The sequence below is a fragment of the Canis lupus genome, chromosome X, assembly GCF_003254725.2.
Source record: "Canis lupus dingo isolate Sandy chromosome X, ASM325472v2, whole genome shotgun sequence".
Taxonomy (NCBI): Eukaryota; Metazoa; Chordata; class Mammalia; order Carnivora; family Canidae; genus Canis; species Canis lupus.
This window is the reverse complement of record NC_064281.1, coordinates 120,756,952-120,777,727: the sequence shown is the minus strand read 5'-3', so window position 1 is coordinate 120,777,727 and position 20,776 is coordinate 120,756,952. Positions and strand designations below refer to the sequence as shown.

Genomic DNA, 20,776 nt, shown 5'->3' with positions numbered 1-20,776 from the left:
TTTTTGGTGGAGTCTTTGGGTTTTCTATATAGAGTACCATGCCATTGCAAGTAGTGAAAGTTTGACTTCTTCCTTGCTGATTTGAATGCCTTGTATTTCTTGTCTGAATGCTGAAGCTAGGACTTCCCTATTTAAATAACAGTGGTAGTGGTGAGAGTGGACATCCCTGTCTTGTTCCTAACCATAGAGGAAAAGCTCTCAGTTTTCCCCCATTGAGGATGATATTAACTGTGGATTTTTCATATATTGCCTTTATTAATGATGAGGTATGTTCCCTCTATCCCTACTTTGTTCAGGGTTTTTATCATGAGTGAATGTTGTGCTTTGTTAAATGCTTTTTCTGCATCTATTGAAAGGAATATATGGTTCTTATCCCTTATTAATGTGTTGTATCACAATGATTGATTTGCAAATATTAAACCACCCTTGTAGCAACAGAATAAATCCCACTTGGTCGTGATGAATGATTCCTTTAATATACTGTTGGATTTGACTTGCTAGTATTTTATTGAGAATTTTTGCATTCGTGTTCATAAGATATTGACCTGTAGTTCTATTTTTTAGGGGAGTCTCTGTCTGGTTTTGGAATCAGGGTAATGTTGGCCTCATAGGATGAATTTGGAAGTTTTCCTTCCATTTCTGTTTTTTGAAATAGAAGAAGCTTGAGCTTTCCTAAAACATATCTATCTGTGTTCTGTTCTCTTCCTAGAGCACAAATTATACATATCATAGAGCTTTGTCTTCCATATCTATTATTTTTCTCTAATAATTTTTAACTTATTTTCCATTTCACTTTGCTCATTTTTCTCAAGCCTGTCTTCGATGTCTCTGATCATTTTTACCAGTGTGTCTTCATCTTCATAAAATTCATGTAACGAAAAATAACATGCCACAAAATGGTCTTTGTTAACCTATTTTTTATGTGTTTTATGTTTGCTTTTTCATGCTGTTCCACAACCATTTATTGGTAACTTCCTTCCTTTTGCAACATATTTTACGTCAGTACCATATTAGTTTGTTTTCAGTTATTACCTGAGTTGCATTAAGGGAATTCTTTACTAGCCCTGCTATGCGTGACAGTATCATTTTGGGGAGGGACTGAGAGAGTGAATAGGATAGTAGGAAGTAGTTGAGACTACTTAATTTGAGTACTATTATCTATATAAATTCTTGGGAGTACTCCTCATTGTAGTTTTGATTCTGCTTCTACCTACCAAGATGTTTTCCTTGCTCATAGGAAAATCCTCTATGTATGGTGTAGAGGTGTGTGTGTGTGTGTAGTATTATATCCTTTAATTTTTCTAGTCTCTACCTCCTCTGACACGAAATGGTGGTCAAACAATGTTTCAGGATGTTCTCACCGTCAGTCTGAAAACTTATTTTGTTTCAAAATGGGAGTCATTTGTTTCCTCACTCAGGTCTTGCCACTTACATTTTAAGACTATTCTTGACCCGAAATCCAGAGTAGGAGGCATGCTCAGTGTCTTTTTTACCCTGATCCAATTTTACTGCTCTTGGGAGCCTTACTTTTTGGGATCAGGATTAAAAATGCTTTCACATTTCATCAAAACTAGAGTTTGAGTTTCTGTCTCCCATTTTCCTTACAGTTTTTACTTGGTTCCAGAGAGGAGAAGGAAGCAAAGATGTCCTTACTCTGACATATTAAACTGAAAGGTCCCTAGAATATATTAGTAAGCAGATGTTTAAGAGCAATTAGCACTAATCACTGATATTCAGCCTGAATTCACTAAGAAGAAATTATGCCAAACTAACCTTAAGAAATTATATTAAAAGTTTACTAGGCTGGTAGACCAGGGAATATCATATACTTTATCAAAACATCTAACTACGTTTTTTAAAATTATGACTTCATGAAGAAGAAATAGCAGTTGAAAAAATAGTACAATTAGACTGATGTCACTGGTTAACTAACTGAAGTCAAATAGAATTGACTGATGGATGGGAGTCAACCTGAATGGACATCCCTGTGATAATACACAGAGGTCCATTTGATCCTTTCCTCTTAATTGTTATCAATAATTCAAATTTATAAGTTCCATTAATGAATGTTGGTTGGAGAAGATTATCTTCTGAATTATGAATCAAAAATAATTTCTCAAGTTCAGAGAACAGGCTGAAATCAAGAGATTAATATTAGCTGAATCAAACAAATTCTTACACATAGATTTAAAAACATTAGTTCTTGATAGGAAAGCTTAATAATAATTGCCCATTATAAGTAGGATGCTGGGGTATAGGGGAAAAGCAAATTTAATGTAAGCATTCCATGTGGGACAACTTTCAAAAAGCCAAATTTGATTTGAGTTTGAGTTAACAATTACCTAGAACAAGTGAGATAATAATCTCTTTTTATTCTATACTGTCTGAGCCATGTTTAAAGCATACTGTTCTAGTTTGGTTACTATACTGGAGAAGGGGCACATACTTCAAGGGAATTATGATCACTAATTTCAGATATCTGAAAGACTGTCATGTATGTCTTTTGAAAAACATGGTGGACTTTTTTTCCCCATAGCTCAGAAGAGATGCAGGAATGGTTTGAAAGCAGAGAGAGAGAGAGAGAGAGAGAACTAGAATAGATTAGTAAGAGACTTTGGATGACCGTTTCTCCAATTCCAAGGAGGGCTGAAAATGAAAAAAGGACAAAAAGAATAATCTAAAACTCTTCTGCAAAGATGGTGATATCAGTCTTTTTTCCTAGTCCCTCTCCATGGTCAATCTATTTAAGCTATCTAAAAGAAAGCGATTATGAGATTTGGAGGGAAAAAACCCTACGGAACACAAAAATCATGGATCTTTAATATGAAGATGCTATGTTATGTCTATACCACTACAAGTAAAGGATCTAACAGTGAGAACCACTGACCCACATAAAAAGTGAAATGCATTGAAAATTAAAATACTGTTACCTAATTATAACTCAGTTTAATTTTTTCCTCCTTTAAAGAAACATATTAAACTTTATTTGCTTTATAAAGCTAGAATGGATTTAAAAATAATATAAATGATTCAAAATTTATTTCTGATTTATACTATGATTAGGGATTAGGTAAAATGTGAGGGGAAAGATTATAAAGGAAAGGAAAAGAAGGAATAGGTAAAAACAAAACCTAATTTACAAATGAAGACAAATGACGACCTTATAATTGCATTCTGAAAAGTAGATGAACTGTGGGCTTCTGAGGATCAACTATGTATTTATCACTGCTTTCTCTGACAATCCCACTAAAATGAGAGTAAAGAAATAAAATAGGTATAAATAAGTACCAGGAAAAGGAGAGAAGGGATTTCAGTCATACAAGAGATTTTAAAACATTGTTTTAGAAGAATGAATGTGGTAAGTGAAAATAAGAACTAATCTATTAAGCTGGAGTAAGATAGAATCCGAGAGAAACTCAAGGATTGAGGTGCTTGGTATAACAGAGAATAAAGCAACTAGGGAGATTGCTTAAAAGCCTTTGTATAGAGTAGTCAAGACCTCAGAGCATGCCCAACATGTGAAATATCTGCAGCCAAATGTATACTTTCCAGAAAAACGGCAGAAGTTTCTAAAGAAGCTGAATGTCTCCAGAATAAAGACCATGACATACTGACAGTTTGAAGTACCCCATAAAGTACCTGCTTCCAAATGATCTTAAGTCATCCACCAGTCAACAAGCTCAGCTCAGATACACTTAGTATACAGACATCTTTTATGTTGTCAAATGACATTGGCAAGGATTACCAAAGTGAAGTTTGCAATATGAAAGAGAAACGATTTTTTGTAAAAACTCATCTTGGAGGAACAGAGATAATTTAGGGAATTAAAGAAAATTCTAACCTTTATATTTGTAAATATATCCATAAAGCAATAAAATACTAATATAAAAGGAAATTGAGATAAGGAAGAGCTCTTGAAATTAAAAAGAAGTGCCAATATAAAAATTTTAACAGAGAGATGGGAAAATAAACTGAGGAAAATCTCCCTACAAGCAGGGCAAAATGAAAAAAAAAATACTGAGAATGTACAAGAAAAAGTAAGAGACAGGAATGAATCCAGGAAGTAATCCAACTCAGAAGGTGCAGAGTGAGTGAACAGAGAAAAGGAATGAAGGAAATTAACAAAGAACTAATAATAAGACCTTTTTATAAACAGAAATACATAAGCATCCAGATTGAAAGTGACTTCATAGGCCCACATAAAGGCACATTATCATGAAATTTCAGAAAACAAGAGATAAAGTGATAGTCTATAAAGATTCTAGAAAGAAATTTTTTTGCAAAGGAATGGTTAACAGAATTGCATCAGACTTCTCAAGTATACTAGATGGTGGAAGACAGTGGAGTAATAAATTTCATAAATCTGAGAGACAAATGATTTTCAAACTAGAGTCCTGTGTTCAGACCTCTAAGATCTCAGAAATGTCACTTCCCATTCACTCTACCTTAGGAAGATACTGGAGGATGTGTTCTACTAAAACAGAAGAATAGAACACAAGAAAAGGACATTGGATCCAGAAAAGAAAGTATCCAACAGAGGACATAGTGAACAGAAGTCCTTTAAAATGAAAGCTATGCAGCAAGCAAACAGAGAGCGCAACTAGTCCAGTTTGGTTGGGGCAGGAGGCTAGATATAGTTATATAGTCATTTATAATGATGTTATCATTGATTATTGATTGAACTAAAAAGTTATAATTGTATTGGAGGATGGAGGAAGGGTTGCATTAATGAGGTAAGTCATTATCAAAAAAGATTGGTTATGTGTGAAACTAATAACAGTATAAGCATATTATTTAGAAATTTAGAAACATCACTTAAGAGAATTAAAAATAATTAAGACTTGCTGGACAAGGTGAGTACATTGAGGTAAGCCTTTAAGTTCTTTTTAAAAATATGTTACTTTGATTAACCTTTTGAAAATTAAAGATAAGAGCAAATAAAACGAAGAAATAAGCCTCTACATGTAAAAGGATTATTCTTAGAACTGCCTTTTGAGGCACCTGGGTAGTTCAGTTAGTTAAGTGTCTGACTCTTGATTTTGGCTCAGGTCATGATCGCCCAGGGTCATAAGATTGAGCCCCATGTTGGGCTCATGCTGGGCGTGGAGCCTGCTTGAGATTCTCTCCCTCCCTCTGCCCTTCCCCCCCTAAAAATCTTTTTAAAAAGAACTGCTTTTTTTTAATAAATTTATTTATTTATTTATTTTTTATTGGTGTTCAATTTACCAACATTAAAATGGTCATATATTCTTACCTAAATCTTGGAAATACAGTAATTCTTAGCCTTTTTCTTACTATAAGAATACTTGAATACTCTAGAATAATATTTTACTTTAGTGAAAGTACTCAATCTCCATCCACATCATGAAAATCTTAGTTTATTGTTATTAATGGCTTTTAAATCTGTAGGGCATTCCTGTAAATATAGCCAAAAATTAGAGACACCTCTTGGTATTTTCTCTGTGGGGTAAATATTATTCCCTGTGGGTTAAGTTGTGGTCATAAACTGGTAATCCTCCCACCCTGTTCTATGGTAGATATAAATGCCCTAACAACAATAGTACTCTATCATTGGTGAACTGATTGAAACAAAAACAAATAGCAATCATTTCTGGAATATATGTGGGATGCAGAACTAAACATAGGATGGTCCTAGTACTCGGAAGCTGATGATCTAAAGAGGAAAGTAAGATATATATGCATATACATACTAGCCCTGATACAGGACCAAGTGTGGACTATCACAGGAGAGAGAAAACCAAAATACTTTCTCTCCATTTTTTTTTCTGTTTACCTTAACTTGGCTGTTTCTTGAAGGAACTTCTTCCTCAACTAATATTTCAAGTGAAGGCCACTCATCCATTCCTTCCTTGCTGCTTCCTGGTCATTACCTACACCTTTACTTCATGGAAACTGCTTTGTCCTTTAATGCTCACCTCATGTGGCTATCTCTATTTTTCTTTATCATCTTTCCAAAGTTATTGTCTCCTGCCTGCTCATTTTATATATAGGATTTTTACAACTAGTTTACATTATTTGTAACCATTCCAAGGTCAGTCTTTGTTTTTCACTTGGATGACACATGTGACATCATAAACTAGTATTGAGCCTATGGCCAGCTCTATCAAATGAACTCTGTGTTGTCCCACTTGCCAAGCATTGTTACTGTTTCCACCACTAGGTAAGGACTTTGGAAATAAATTGGTCTGATAGCCTGTATACTTGTTCTAGGGTTTTGTTTTTCCAGGAAGACCATAAAAGTTAAGTCAGCCAATGGTATTAATATGTTAGGAACGGCCACCAGATATCAAAGCCTCATGAGAAATTTCACTGTAGACATGTGAGGTTATGTGCTCTACAGGGCTTACCTCAAAGTCACCCCAAACAGTGTTTTAATTATTTCTTGTATGGTTATTTATCCTCCCCTCACTTCTTTTAAGATTTATTTATTTAAGAGAGAGAGCGCTCACAAGTCGGGGAAGGGGCAGAGGGACAGAATATTCCTGAGTGCAGAGCCTGATGTGGGGCTCTATCTCAAGCCATGAGATCAAGACCTGAGCTGAAACCAGGAATCAGATACTTAACCGACTGCACCACCCAGGTGCCTCTAATCTTCCCCTCACTTATTATCTTTATACTGTACTGTGCTTTTTTCTAGACTTATCCTCCCATCCTTTATAAGCTTCCCCCTACTTCTCTCAGGAATTCCTGTTAACTGGGAAATAAACCATTCTGTATTATTAGCTTTTTTTTTTTACTGAAAATATTTATTTTTTACTCCAGTAACTCCTGTCTTAACTGACACTCATTTCTCAGCTGAAACTTCCCTTTTGCTGCCTTTTTGCTTGGCAGAAGCTGTTAATCTCACCCCATTTTCTAGAAGTGTAGTTCACATCTACCTAACCCCAATATTGCTTTCACACCATTAATCTTTCACTCTTTTATACTAAAGATGTCTCTTCTGAAGCTCCAGATGTTCACTTGGATTCTCATATATCGGGATTTCATGTTGTTCCCTTTTTCCTTGATATTTTTCTTTTCACATAAGTCTCCATATCTGTTGCTAGCCTCACGGGATTGGACTCTTAATTTTATTCCTCCACTAACCATTTATTTCCTATTCAATAGTCAGAATGATCATTTAAAACTATAAATTAGAAAAATTTTGCTCAAAATACTTTAATGGCTTCCCAACACACTTAGATCAAAATCCATAATCCTTACTATGACTTTCAAGGCTTTATAGGATCTGGTCCCCAGATCTATGATGCTACCTTTTACCATTCTTTTTTTTAAGATTTTATCTATTCATGAGAGGCACAGAGAGAGAGAGAGAGAGAGGTAGAGACACAGGCAGAGGGAGAAGCAGGCTCCATGCAGGGAGCCCGACGCGGGACTTGATCCTGTGTCTCCAGGATTACACCCTGGGCTGTAGGCGGCACTAAACTGCTGAGCCACCCAGGCTGCCCTATTCTTTTTTATTATTATTTTTTATCATTCACTCCACTTAGGTCACAGTAGCCTCCTTTATTATCTTTATACAAGTCATTCTCCTTCTAATGGCAGATGCTTTGTCAGTACTATCCTTTCTCTCTGAAAGTTTTGTTGTTCAGATCTTCTCATGGCTTGCTTCCTCATTTTATTCAGATTTCTGAATTTTATTTAGATCTCTGCTTACCTTCTTAGAGAGATTTTCTCTGACTAGTATATATTATACTGCTCTACCCCTGATCTGCTTTTAAATACTATGTTTTCGTGGGTAAAAAGGTACACAGTGAGTTAAAGTAAATTTCATATAATGGTTCTTACATCCTTCCTGGAGAAGGTAAAAGGAATTGTCAAGATTTAAAATAGATTTTACAGGAAATAGCAAACGGAATTGATTATGGACACAGAGAAAGATTGCAGGCATAGATTGAAGGACTAAAAGAATTCAAGAATAGAAGCTTATAAATGCCACCAATCCATCAATGGCAATGGAAATTTTTTTCAGAAACAAGTAGAAGAATTGAATTGAAATGACTGAGGAGGTTGATGATGCTGGGGAGTAAGTACAATAATACATCATCTGGCCAGGTCTAGTTAAGAAAGCATAGAAAACAGAATAATGGATTTTGAGAAACTGCAGAGTTATTCATTCATCTAAGTAGTTACTGAATGTCTACTACATGGTAGGTTCTGTGTTAGTTGCTGAGGGTACAGCAGTGAACAGTAAAACATGATCCCTTCCCTCAAGGAGGTCACGTTGCAGAACTTTTTCTCTTACAAAATTGAAACTCTACTCATTAAACAGTTCATCCCCATTCTCCCCTCCATCTTCCCCCTAGCAACCATTATTCTACTGTCTCTTTGAATCTGACTACTCTAAGTACCTTCTTTAAGTGGAATCATATAATATTTGTCATTTGTGACTGGCTTATTTCACTTAGCATAATGTCCTCAACATTCATTCACATCATAGCATGTGTCAGAGTATCCTTCCTATTTAAAGCTGAATAATATTCCATTGTGTGGATAGACACATTTTGTTTATCCATTTTTTTTTCTCTATAGACATTTCAGTTGTCCGCCTTTTGGCTTTTGGCTCTTGGAATTATGCTGCTATGAACATGAGTGTACAAATATCTCTTTGAAACCTTGCTTTCAATTTTGGTGGGTATATACCCAGAAGAATTGCTGGGTAACATTTTAATTCTATTTTTCATTTTTTTGAGGAACCAACATACCATTTTCCATAGTTGCTGTACCATTTTACATTCCTAATAATAGACAAGGATTCCATTTTTTCCACATCGTTGCCAACACTTGTTATTTTCTGTTTTATTGTGATTGTTGTTGATAGTAGACATCCTAATGGCTGTGAGGTGGTATGTATCTCATTGTGGTTTTATTTTTTTAATATTTTAATTATTTATTAGAGAGCACAAGCAGGGGGAGGGGCAGAGGGACAAGCAGACTCCTGCTGAGCAGGGAGCCCAACTCAGAGCTCCATCCTAGGACCTAGAGATCATGACCTGAGCTGAAGACAGATGTTTAACTAACTGAGCCACCCAGGTGCCCCTCTCATTGTGGTGTTCATTTGCATTTTCCTAATGACTAGTGCTGTTAAGCATCTTTCCAAATGCTTGTTGGCCATTTGTATATCTTTAGAGAAATGTTTATTCAAGTCCTTTGCCATTTTAAAAATTGGGTTGATGGGATTTTTTTCAATTTTGTTTTTGATGTTTTTTTGCCTTTTTTGTTGAAGTATAACTGATAATACCTTATTAGTTTCAATATTTTACATACTTTCTTAATAGTATCTTATTAATTTTGAGAGTATACAGTGATTTAACATATTTTATACATCATGAAACAATCCCCATACGTGTACTGTCACCATACAAAGTTATTATTGACTGTATTCCCTATGCCATATATTACATCTCCATGGCTTATTTATTTATAACTGGAAGTTGGTACCTCTTAATCCTTTTCACCTATTTTACCTGTTCCCCCAATCCTTCCCCTCTGGTAACAAACCTGTTCCCCCAAACTTTCCCCTCTGGTTTCCTATATCTATGAGTCCGTTTCTGTTTTGTTTGTTTTCTTAGATCCCACATATAAGTGAAATGATATGGTATTTGTTTTTCTCTGAGTTATTTCACTTAGCATAATACCCTATAGGTCCATCCACGTTGTGGCAAATGATAAGTTTAAATTATTATGGGTGAGTAATGTTCCGTTGTAGATATATGCTATATCTTTACCCATTCATCTATTAATGGGCACTTAGGTTGCTTCCATATCTTAACTATTGTAAATAATGCTGCAATAAACATAGGGTCTATGTATCCCTTCGAGTTAGTATTTTCTTTTTCTTTTCTTTTTTTTTTTAAGATTTTACTTATTTGACATTGAGAGAGCACAAGCAGGGGGAGCAGCAGAAAGAGAAGGAGAAGCAGGCTTCCCACTTCCCACTGAATAGGGAGCCCAATGTGGGGCTCCATCCCAGGACCCTGGGATTATGACCTGAGCCAAAGGCAGACACTTAGCCTACTGAGTCACTAGTGTTTTCATTTTCTTTAGGTAAATAACCAGTAGTGGAATTACTGAGTCATATGGTAATTCTAATTTTTTGAGGAACTTCGATACTGTTTTCCATAGTGGCTGCATTCATTTACATTCCTACCAACAGTATGTTCAGGTTCCCTTTTCTCCACAACTTCACCAAGGCTTTTTTTGCGTCTTTTTGGTAATAGCCATCCTGACCAATGTGAGGTGATATTTCATTGTAGTTTTGGTTTGCCTATCCCTGATGATTAGTGATATTGAGCATCTTTTCATATGTCAATTGACCATCTGTATGTTTTCAAGTTCTGTGCCAATTTTTTAATTAGGTTTTTTTTATATTAAGTTGTGTAACTTCCTCATATATTTTGTATATTAACCTCTTAGTGGATGTATGATTTGCATATATCTTCTCCCATTTAGTATGTAGTCTTTTCATTTTGTTGATGGTCTTCTTTGCTGTGTAGAAGCTTTTTAGTTTGCTATAATCCCATTTGTTTATTTTAGCCTTTGTTGCCATTTCCTGAGGAGATTTGTCTTTAAAAAAATTGCTAAGACTGATGACAAATAGCTTACTGCCTGTTTTTTTCTAGAAGTTTTATGTTTCAGGTCTTCCACTCAGGCCTTTAATGCATTTTGAGTTTATTTTTGTATAAGATACTGGTCTAGTTTTGTTCTTTTTCCTAGAATCATTTATTGAAGAGACTGCCTTTCCCCCATTTGATCTTTTTACCTAACTTTGGTCATAGATTATTGGCTATATATTCATAAGTTTATTTTTGGACACCCCTATTCTGTTCTATTAGTCTGTGTATCTATTTTCATACCAGTACCATACCATTTTGATCACTATAACCTTGTAGTATGGTTTGAAATCAGCATGATACATCCAGCTTTGTTCCACTTTCTCCAGATTGCTTACCTATTTGGGGTCTTTTGATGATTTCATACATATTTTATAACTTTTTTTGTTCTAGTTCTGTGAAAAACACCATTGGTGTTTTGACAGGGATTGCATTGAATTCATATATTGCTTTGGGTAATATGGACATTTTAAAATTGTTAATTCTCCGAATCCATGAACACAGTATATATATTTTTCCATTTGTTTGTGTTGTCTTCAATTTCTTTCATCAATGTCATAAATCACCTTTGGTTAAATTTGTTCCTGGATATTTTATTTTTTTAATGTAACTGTGAATGAAATTGTTTTCTTTCTTTGCGTTTTTTACCTAAAACTTTTTTTTAATTTATTTTTTTTAATTTATTTTTTATTGGTGTTCAATTTACTAACATACAGAATAACCCCCAGTGCCCGTCACCCATTCACCCCCACCCCCGCCCTTCTCCCCTTCCACCACCCCTAGTTCGTTTCCCAGAGTTAGCAGTCTTTACGTTCTGTCTCCCTTTCTGATATTTCCCACACATTTCTTCTCCCTTCCCTTATATTCCCTTTCACTATTATTTATATTCCCCAAATGAATGAGAACATATAATGTTTGTCCTTCTCCGACTGACTTACTTCACTCAGCATAATACCCTCCAGTTCCATCCACGTTGAAGCAAATGGTAGGTATTTGTCATTTCTAATAGCTGAGTAATATTCCATTGTAGTCAACAAAACTAAAAGACAACTTACCTAAAAATTTTAAATTCAATTTAATCAACATATCCTGTATTACTAGTCTCATAGGTATAATATAGTGTTCATTGGTTGCATACAATACCCAGTGCTCATTACATCAAGTGCCCTCCTTAGTGTCCATCACCCCATTCTCCCACCCTCCTCCCCTCCAGCAACCCTCAGTTTGTTTCCTAGAGTTAAGGGTCTCTTATGGTTTGCCTCCCTCTCTGTTTTTATCTTATTTTATGTTTCCTTTCTTTCCCCTATGTTCATCTGTTTAGTTTCTTAAACTCTACATGAGTGAAATCATATGGCGTTTTCTTAATTTCTCTGTTAGCTCATTAGAAGTGTAGAGAAATGCAAGTGATTTCTGCATGTTAATTTTGTATCCTGCAACCTTCCTGAATTTATTAGTTCTAGTAGTTTTTTTTTTTAGTGGAGTCTTTAAGGTTTTCTATATATAGTATCATGTCATCTACAAATAAGAGCAGTTTTATTTCTTTTGTAATTGGAATGACTTTTATTTCTTTTTTGCTGTGGCTAAGACCTGTAATACTATGTTGAATAAAATATGATGGGAGTGGACATCTTTGTCTTGTTCCTGATCTTAGATAAAAAGCTTTCAGCTTTTCACCTTTGAGTATGTAAACTGTGGGCTTGCCATATATGGTTTTTATTATGTTGAGGTACACTTTTATCCTCCATTTTTTGAGAGTTTTAATCATAAATGGATGCTGAATTTTGTCATATGCTTTTTTTCTGCTTCTGAGATAATCATATGATCTTTATCCTTTTTTTGTTGTTGTGGTATATCACATTCATTGATTTGTGGATTTTGAACCATCTTTGCATCAGTGGAATAAATCTCACTTGATCATGGTATTAATCCTTTTAATTTATTGTTGAATTTGATTCCATAATATTTTGTTGGGGGTTTTGGCATGTATGTTCACCAGGGATTTGGGCTGTAGTGTGTGTGTGTGTGTGTGTGTGTGTGTGTGTGTGTGGTGTCTTTGGTTGTGATATCAAGGTTAATGCTGGCCTCATAAAATGAATTTCAAAGTGTTCTCTCTTTTATTAAATGTTTAATAGAATTTACCCATGAAGCCATCTGATCCTGGACTATTTTTGTCACTTCTCTGATATGTCTTTGAATCCCTCATAGCATATATGCCATTACTTTGCTCCACTTATGAAAACTGGAGTTCAGGAAAGTTGGATGTCTGTTAAAGGATAGATTCAGAAGTACTGGGCCATATCTGCATATACTCTGAGGTCCTGGCTGAGTATCAAGTACATTCAGAGCTCCAACTAACCCTGTAATTAGCACTTCTAGAACAATAGACAAGAGTGCCATCTGAGGAAAACCCTTGAGTTGGACATGCATTGGTCCACAAAAGTTTTCATTGCCTCATCCCAAAATCCACATGAAGTGGCTTTCTAGAAGGAAAGGTGTCCTGAGAGCCATACTGCTTGGGGGAATTTGGAGTCAATTTCAGTTTGGTGGTGTGGGAATTACTCCAGCTGAACTATAAAGTTATGTTCTCTGTATAGGAGAGGTCAAGACTAAGGAGTAACAAACTGGAAATCACATTGAGAATCTTCGATGGGAGAAGGGTTTTCTTTTTATTCAGGAAACATCTATCACATGCCTAAGTCAGGCACTGGCTAGGAAGGAAGGAATAGAATCACAACTTGATCAAAATTAAGTCTAGTTTGTATCTATCAAATTCCAGAGCATAGGAAAGTATTGAAAACTAGATACAGAAATGGATAAATATTAACCATTAATATCTGCCTTCTGTTTCTGTCTTCTTGACTCTACAGCTTTTGCTTTGATTTTCTTCTTTGACAATTTAGGTAAAAATTAGAATGGTTGACTAAAATGTGCCATGTTGGCAAGGGAAATTAAAAGGTAATTTTCCTTTATTGCTTTAAAAATCTGAGATTAAATCAACTGCTGCTTCTCTTCACCTATAGAACACAAAGTACTTATAGAGCTAAAGAAAGTGTTTGCTGTTTGGAATGATTGTTTCAGAGACTTGGTCATAACCAGTTTATATGGTGACTAAATGAAATAACTTGAAAGCTTCTAGCAAAGTCAAGGTAGTGGGGTTCTTTTCTTTCCTTTCTCATTTTTGTCTATCCACAAAAACAGAGATTAGTAAGCAAATTAATAAGTAAGCAGGAAAACAAGTAAAGTGCTATTTAATAACAGAGGCATTTAGCAGCAGGCCTCTATTCACACAATGAAGTTACTAATTATAAATGAGTCCCATGTAGTATTTAAGGCATTTACAAGGCTCTTAGAAGTCTTAGAGCTCTGTCCCCCTTCTACTTGTAGCAATGTGGCTGCAATTCTTAAAGAGAAAGAACAGTATTGCTTTATAAAAGTCCTATTAGTGAGATGGTTCATTTACTTAAACCAACACTCTCTCATTTATCCCACACCCCCTCCCTGATTAAAAACCCCAAAGTCAGCATGGGTAGGCAGAGAAGGACACAGCATACAAGGCTTTTGCCATGTCCACTGTGATCCAGCTACAGCAGACTTCTTGTCATCTCCTCAAACAAGTAGTGCCCTTGGCTTGTGCTGCATCTTCATCTGACAAGCTCCTGCTTATCTTCTGTAACCCAGCCCACAAACCTCATTGCCTTCTCTGAGCTACCTTTTCCAACATCTGTAGGTATTTTCCCATACGTGTTAGAACTACTGATCATATTATATAGCACTAATGTGTTCCTACAGCCCTCTTCCCCACTGGACTGTAAATTCCTGGAAAACAGGAATTGAGATGGATTCATCTTTTAACCTTCCCATTTAGACCCTAATACCTAGCATAGTTTTGACCAAGTAGATATTCAGTAAATAATTGGCAAGGTTATACTAGGACCAGGAAGGTAAATGGCAGTATGGTCAAAAAGGGATAAAAGATCAAAATGGTGGGGACTCTGATGTAAAGAAGAAAAAAGAGATTAGGAGAAAGAGGTCAGAGGAGAAGGTGGCAGAGAAACCCTGGAAGGATATAAGTAATAAGCAGAAGAGTAAAGTAAAATACAGATGCTTCAAGGCAAAGTAACATTGAGAAAGGAAACAAATGAGGTGTATGCAATTATAAAAATGCAAGTAGTTGTCACTTTTTATCAGATATTCTTGGGCATTTCTGAAGCTCATCTATCCACACTTTTTCCTAAAAATAAAAAGAGATGAAAAGGAGAAAAGGCCAGAGTGCAGAGGGAGGCAGCAAAAACTATAGACTATGACCTCGGCCACTCTGTTCTGATCTAGACCTGAGCTTTGTTTCCTCTTCTTGTTTACACAAATCATATATGTGGGAAAAAATGAGCACATGTGTGCATGTTTGTTTCCCGTTGTTTTTTGTTTTTGTTTTTGTTTTACAAAGGGGAGTTTCTTAACAAAAGCAGAAACATCCAGGGGCTTGCTGTGTCAGAGGGAAACATTTGCATAGCTCCCTGGGGAGGCCTTGGCTCCTGCCTGCAGCCATGTATGAGTGGAAAACCCTGGTGTGCCTCCTAGGTTGCTGAACACATTTACAGTGCATGAAGGGTGAGATACTGTTGTAATGATGCATGTAAACATGCCATGGTATTTATTATGTCTTTAAGATGAAATGACTTTCAGACTCACATAGCTCTCTTCCTCACAGGGGATGTGCCACTTGATGGTTGAAGCCTTTTGGAGTTATTTCTCGGGTAACCAAAAAGTGCCTCGCACCTATAGAAAGCAACACAGTACAGCCTGGATAAAAGTCAGGAGCCCAGGTTGCTAGTGTGGGCTCTGCTACTCAGTATGAGGCTAAGTTTTATCATCTGTCAAATAGGAGTAATCTCACCTACCTACTTGATAGGGTTACTGTGAGGATCAAATCATGTGATTATATAAGACCCTACATGTGACCAACATTTCAGTTTTCCAGTGATTCTTACCACCATTCTTTCATATGATCCTCTCAACAACCCTGCCAAATATTTTGATTTTCATTTTACAGATGAAGAGCCTAAAACACAAAGAGGAGTGAATTGGCCAAAGCCACATTGCTAGTAAACCAGGATGATACAAGTTTTCTGTTTTCAAGCTCATCTTCAATTATCCTTAGACACAAACCTGGCTACTCAGTGCTATTGGCTTCCTGGCCCCTGTTTCTTAACTTCCCTCATGGCTCCTCCTTCCTACAGCCTCTAAAGGTGCTCTGTATAATGAATTAATTAGCTTTTGTTTTGTCCCCCCTTCTCCCCTACGTTTTCTGGCTCCTAGAAGAAAACACCAGCAGCCCCAACAAAGAAAACCAGCACCACCTTCAACATCGTGGGAACCACCTATCCCATCAATCTGGCCAAGGACACTGAGTTCTCTACCATCTCCAAGGGCGCTGCTCCCAGTGCCTCCTCAACCCCAACAATTATTGCTTCACCCAAGACCACCTACGTGCAGGACATCCCGACTGAGACCAAGACCTACAACAGTGTCAGCAAGGTTGACAAAATTTCCCGCATCATCTTTCCTGTGCTTTTTGCCATTTTTAATCTGGTCTACTGGGCCACCTATGTCAACCGGGAGTCAGCTATCAAGGGCATGATCCGCAAACACTAGATAGTGGTGATGCAGCAACCAGAGCACTGTATACCTTAGGAAGCATCCAGGCACCCAAACCCCAGGGGTCCCCTTTCTGTGTTTCAGGATTCTTCTTTTTAACTATCAAGTTGTGACTCTCAATTCATATTTATGAATCTCAATGAAAAAATAATAACAAAAATTACTTGTCCCTCTGACATTGCTGAGTATACCCTCATCAGAGCCAAACACTGCCATTTGTTCAGTTGCTCATCTTAGCCTGCCAGTCTCCCCCAGCTGAGGGCACTGCATGTATTTTATTGCACTCTGCCCACTGCAGAAAGAATAGGAGACTCTACTACCTATAGTGGGAGCCTTGGCTATTTGAGTGGTCCAGACCAAGGAGGATTATTGACTGGTCCAGATCAGATGATTCTGACTCACCTGGGAGACAGGCTATCCCATGTGGTCCTGGCTTGCCATTTCCTTTTGCCCAGTAGGCAAAAAGGTACTGATAGCAAAGGCAGGAGCCAGTGCCAACCTCTAAACTTGGCCCCAGCCTCTTTATTGGCTTGGAGGTTAGTGGGGACAGTTGAGGCTCACCACTGTCAATAATATATTGCCAAAACAGATAGAACCAACTATACCAGCCTGGCCCCAAGATGGCTGATGCTCTGTCGTGTTCAGCCCCTCAGGAAAATAGTATCTTTCTTGGTATATCTCTCCTTCAGGAAAGCCCTTTGACACCACCGCCCCCATCTCCTAGGCCTTGTAGCCAGCTGGACACTGCTTAGTTTGGACTCATTACTGCCTGCAAATTCTTCAGGAAAAGGATCAAGTATTTTTGTAATTTATACTAAAAAGGGACAAACAGAAACAAAAAGATCTAGATCAAATGCCTACACAATATTTTTTTTTTAAATTAGATCAGAAAGTTATCTTCCTACAAAAGTAACTAGTCAAATACTGGATGGGGCAAGAGATTTGAGCTGGGTGGTAAAAGCTTAAAGTCTGGTTCAAAAGAGAAGGCCAATGGAAAGTAAAAGTCAAATTCTTCCTTCCATGCCCTCTAAACCTTAAATGCTATCCCAGGCCTAAGAACTCTGTTCTCACTATGTCAGTGAACTCTGATCCTCTGTTGATGGCAATTCTTAGAGGGGTGAATTGGAATCTAGTTGATTTTTTAGTCAAGTGAATCACTATTACCAGTTTGCTAATGTATTATTTAGGGGCCATTTGATCTCATTTGTTCTTAATGTAGTATAATTGTAAAAATTTGTATAAGGTAGATAAACTGAGTCTCAAATGTTTGAATGACTTGCCTGGGCACCTTACAAGTGTCTGAAATAAAGAACTATAATGGGTCTCTTTCCAAAGACCAAAATGAAGACAGGACTGAAAAGCCAGGTCCACTTGACCTCTGAATCAGGACAACCTCAACAGTCCTGCTGACTCCTGAATACAGTTTGGCTGGACACCAAAAAGATTTGTAGAAAGAAGTGATAATATGTCCAAGGAGACCACTTCTAATAGTCATGGCTCAATGGAATGATACTGTGTAAGATGGCAGTCCCAGCCACTAGTCTAGAGTAACCTAGAAGCTCAAAGTAAAGCAACGATGGCACCAAAATCAGACTCCCCCTGTCCACTCCCTAAGCAAAGCTCCTAAGGGATCTATCATTAGCCACTGGTTGCTTTTGTACCCATTCTTCTCCCCCATCCCCCGCTTCCTTGCCATTGCTGGGATAATGCATGCCAGTCCCATTATTTCTAAGAGTATGTCTGTAGGCAAATTCATGACTAGATGAGTGTAGTGTTGTGGATATGTGGGGTTGGGGGGTGGTGGGGTGGGTGGGGCTGTTAATGATCGTCTAAAGGAGTTTAGAATGAAAGCCTGACCTTTGCCTTTCTGTAGAAATTGTGTTTCCAAATGCTTTGGTGCAATGTTTAGCGGCTGTTTATTAAACTTCTGAATTGTACTCAGACTGAAGGACTTTTTTTTATTTTAGATTTATTTATTTATTTATTTGAGAGAGTGTGCATGAGTGGGGTGGGGAGGGCAGAGGGAAAAGGAAAGAATCTCAAGCAGATTCTACAGAGTGCAGAGCCTGACCTGGGATGTAGGGCTTGATCCCATGACCCTGAGGCCATGACCTGAGCCAAAATCAATAGTTGGATGCTCAACTGAATGAGCCACCAAGGCACCCCAAGGTAACTTTTTTGGTTACTCTTTGCCTATGATAGGCAGTACTCTTGTCTTTCACCCCTACTCTCAAGACACCCTTACTTTATATTTCTTAACACCACTGAAAAGGTGTTATCTGGAAAAGGGTTATCTCCAGAACAAGAGACCTATTACAGTGATCCAAAATGGAACCCATGTGCAAACATAGCTTTGATTGACTCAAGGGTCTCATTACCTAATGAGAAAGAGAAGGAAACACTTGCATTGTTTCCTCTACTAAATTCACCCACTTCCAGGAAATAGTTATTCTCATTGAAATTCTAAAGGCTTTCTCTTCCCCTTTGATTACCATTTTTCTTAGGTAATAGTTCCCTTAGGCAATATATATTAGGCAGAGTGGGTATCTGGTTGACACATGGTTGATTCATGTGTTGGGAAATGGATGATGACCCTTATTTCTTACAGAGTTAGGAAAAGCCTGGGAAATAATCTCATGATATCTGCTTGAGGAAATCAACTGGCTCCTAGATGATGGGGGTAATCTCTTTTTAAGAGCATTTCAAATCACATAAAAAGTTTTCTTGTCTGAAATAAAATTAGAGACTTGGCCAATCTGACCCTCATTGCATGTTCTAGCCCTGTGGCCATCTAATGGATGCCCTGCTGCTGCAACAACCTCATAGTTCCTTGACCAGTTCAACCCTACCCCCATCATCTAGGAGCCAGGTGATTTCCTCAAGCATAGCTCATGGGCCTGTCTAGGATGCATCTGTGTTATGACACCCTTCAGAGGGCTTCCCAGTCTGAGCTTAGGAAGGAGGCCCTCTGGAACTCTGAATTCTTCCAACAAGTCTAGCAGAACATGGAACAAGAAGGAAAACAGGAAAGGAAGAATGCAATTAGGGGAAATTCTGTCAAATGAGTCCTAGAATTGGAGGCAGGGATCTTTCTTCAGTCTCAACAAGAATTATACAGGCTCTCTTCTACCTAGAAATGTTAATCCTGTGGCCATCCATTAGAGTGAAGTTTAAAGGTGTCTGTCCTTGTTGACTGGGCAAGCTGCCCTCTCAGGCCTAACTACTCTTTTCCATCAGAGAGCAACCTGGATCTTTTTTGCCTTGCTTCTGGACCTCCAACAATTTGATATCATGAGGAAAACACTGGGAAGAATGAACACCTGGATTTTAGCCAGGGCTCAACCCCATCACAGATTGGGCTCAGAGTTAGTTTCCAAATTAGTAAAATGGAGTTCTGATTAGAGCCAAGTCAAGAGAGTATGCTTTCTTTCTAGCAGCCACCCTAGTAGCTCACTCTACCTCTGCATGTCACCATATCCTGGGGCCCCCACATCAGCCCACCTCAGGAACACAAACCCCATCCTTTGGTTGCCTGTCACACAACTCGTATGTATTAGCAGCTTCAAAAGAATTTGGTTAAACACCAAGACAACAACATAGCTAAATGGAGGAATGCAGGGGCCAAACTCAGGTCTAATAATGACCTCTCCAAGTCCCACATCATGTCCTTGGCCTGATCTTGATGTGGCAGGGTCTTATAATGACATATAGGATTTTTAGTAGTTCAGCTCTGGTCCTATCATGAGAAAAGCTGGATCCTACCTTGAGAAGATTAAGGGGGTGCTGGCATCAGGCAGAGGTCCTCCAGGTAAGCTAAGAGCACATGCTAGGAAATAAACACCTCTCCTTTTGTTTTCCCCTCTAAAGGTTCAGCTTTGGGGAGAACAGAAACCATCAGAAGGAACTCTAAACTTCTTGTGAAGAAATCAACAGAAATTGTGGTATCTTCACATATTATCACTCCCTTCCCTTTTGTCATAGGCAAAAGCTGGCCTCCCTTCCAAGACCAGTCTTTCCTTTGTTCTTCATCCCTGCTCCTCTCTTCTAAAAGAATTCTATTTCTATTATTTCCTTTCAATAAAGCTACTCCTGCTGAGTCACCACTGCCCTGGTTAACTAAAACCTAAAGGCATTTTTTCAGTTTTCTCACTTGACCTATCAGCAGCACTTGACACTGTTGACAATTACTTCATTTTTTGGTTTGTATGACATCACAGTCTCCTGATAACCCCTACTTTTTCCCCTGTTACCTTTTTTTTTTTGGTCATGATTTTCCTATTCAACTTCTCTCATCTCTTAAAGCCTGGGCTTTCCTAAAGTGTTTTTCCTCTTCTCTTGTCACTTTATACATTTGTACTGAATGATCTTACCTGTCTTGATAGCTTCAGTGACTACATATTTCAATTATCTTTTGTTATGTGACAAACTACCCCCAAATTTAATATCATAAAACAGCAACTGTTACTATTTCTACGGGTCAGGAATGT

At 37.5% G+C, this 20,776-nt stretch overlaps 1 protein-coding gene across 2 annotated transcripts in view; it reads left to right on the top strand.

The window, feature by feature from the left end:
• The window catches only part of GABRA3 (gamma-aminobutyric acid type A receptor subunit alpha3), a 309,468-nt gene extending 291,236 nt beyond the window's left edge, over positions 1-18,232 (top strand). For both annotated transcript variants that reach the window (XM_025460685.3, XM_025460684.3), the window contains exon 10: positions 15,951-18,232. In XM_025460685.3, coding sequence (XP_025316470.1) covers positions 15,951-16,286 — 336 coding nt within the window. In that variant the 3' untranslated portion in view covers positions 16,287-18,232. The remainder of the gene's footprint in view (positions 1-15,950) is intronic.
• Positions 18,233-20,776: the final 2,544 nt, after the last annotated feature.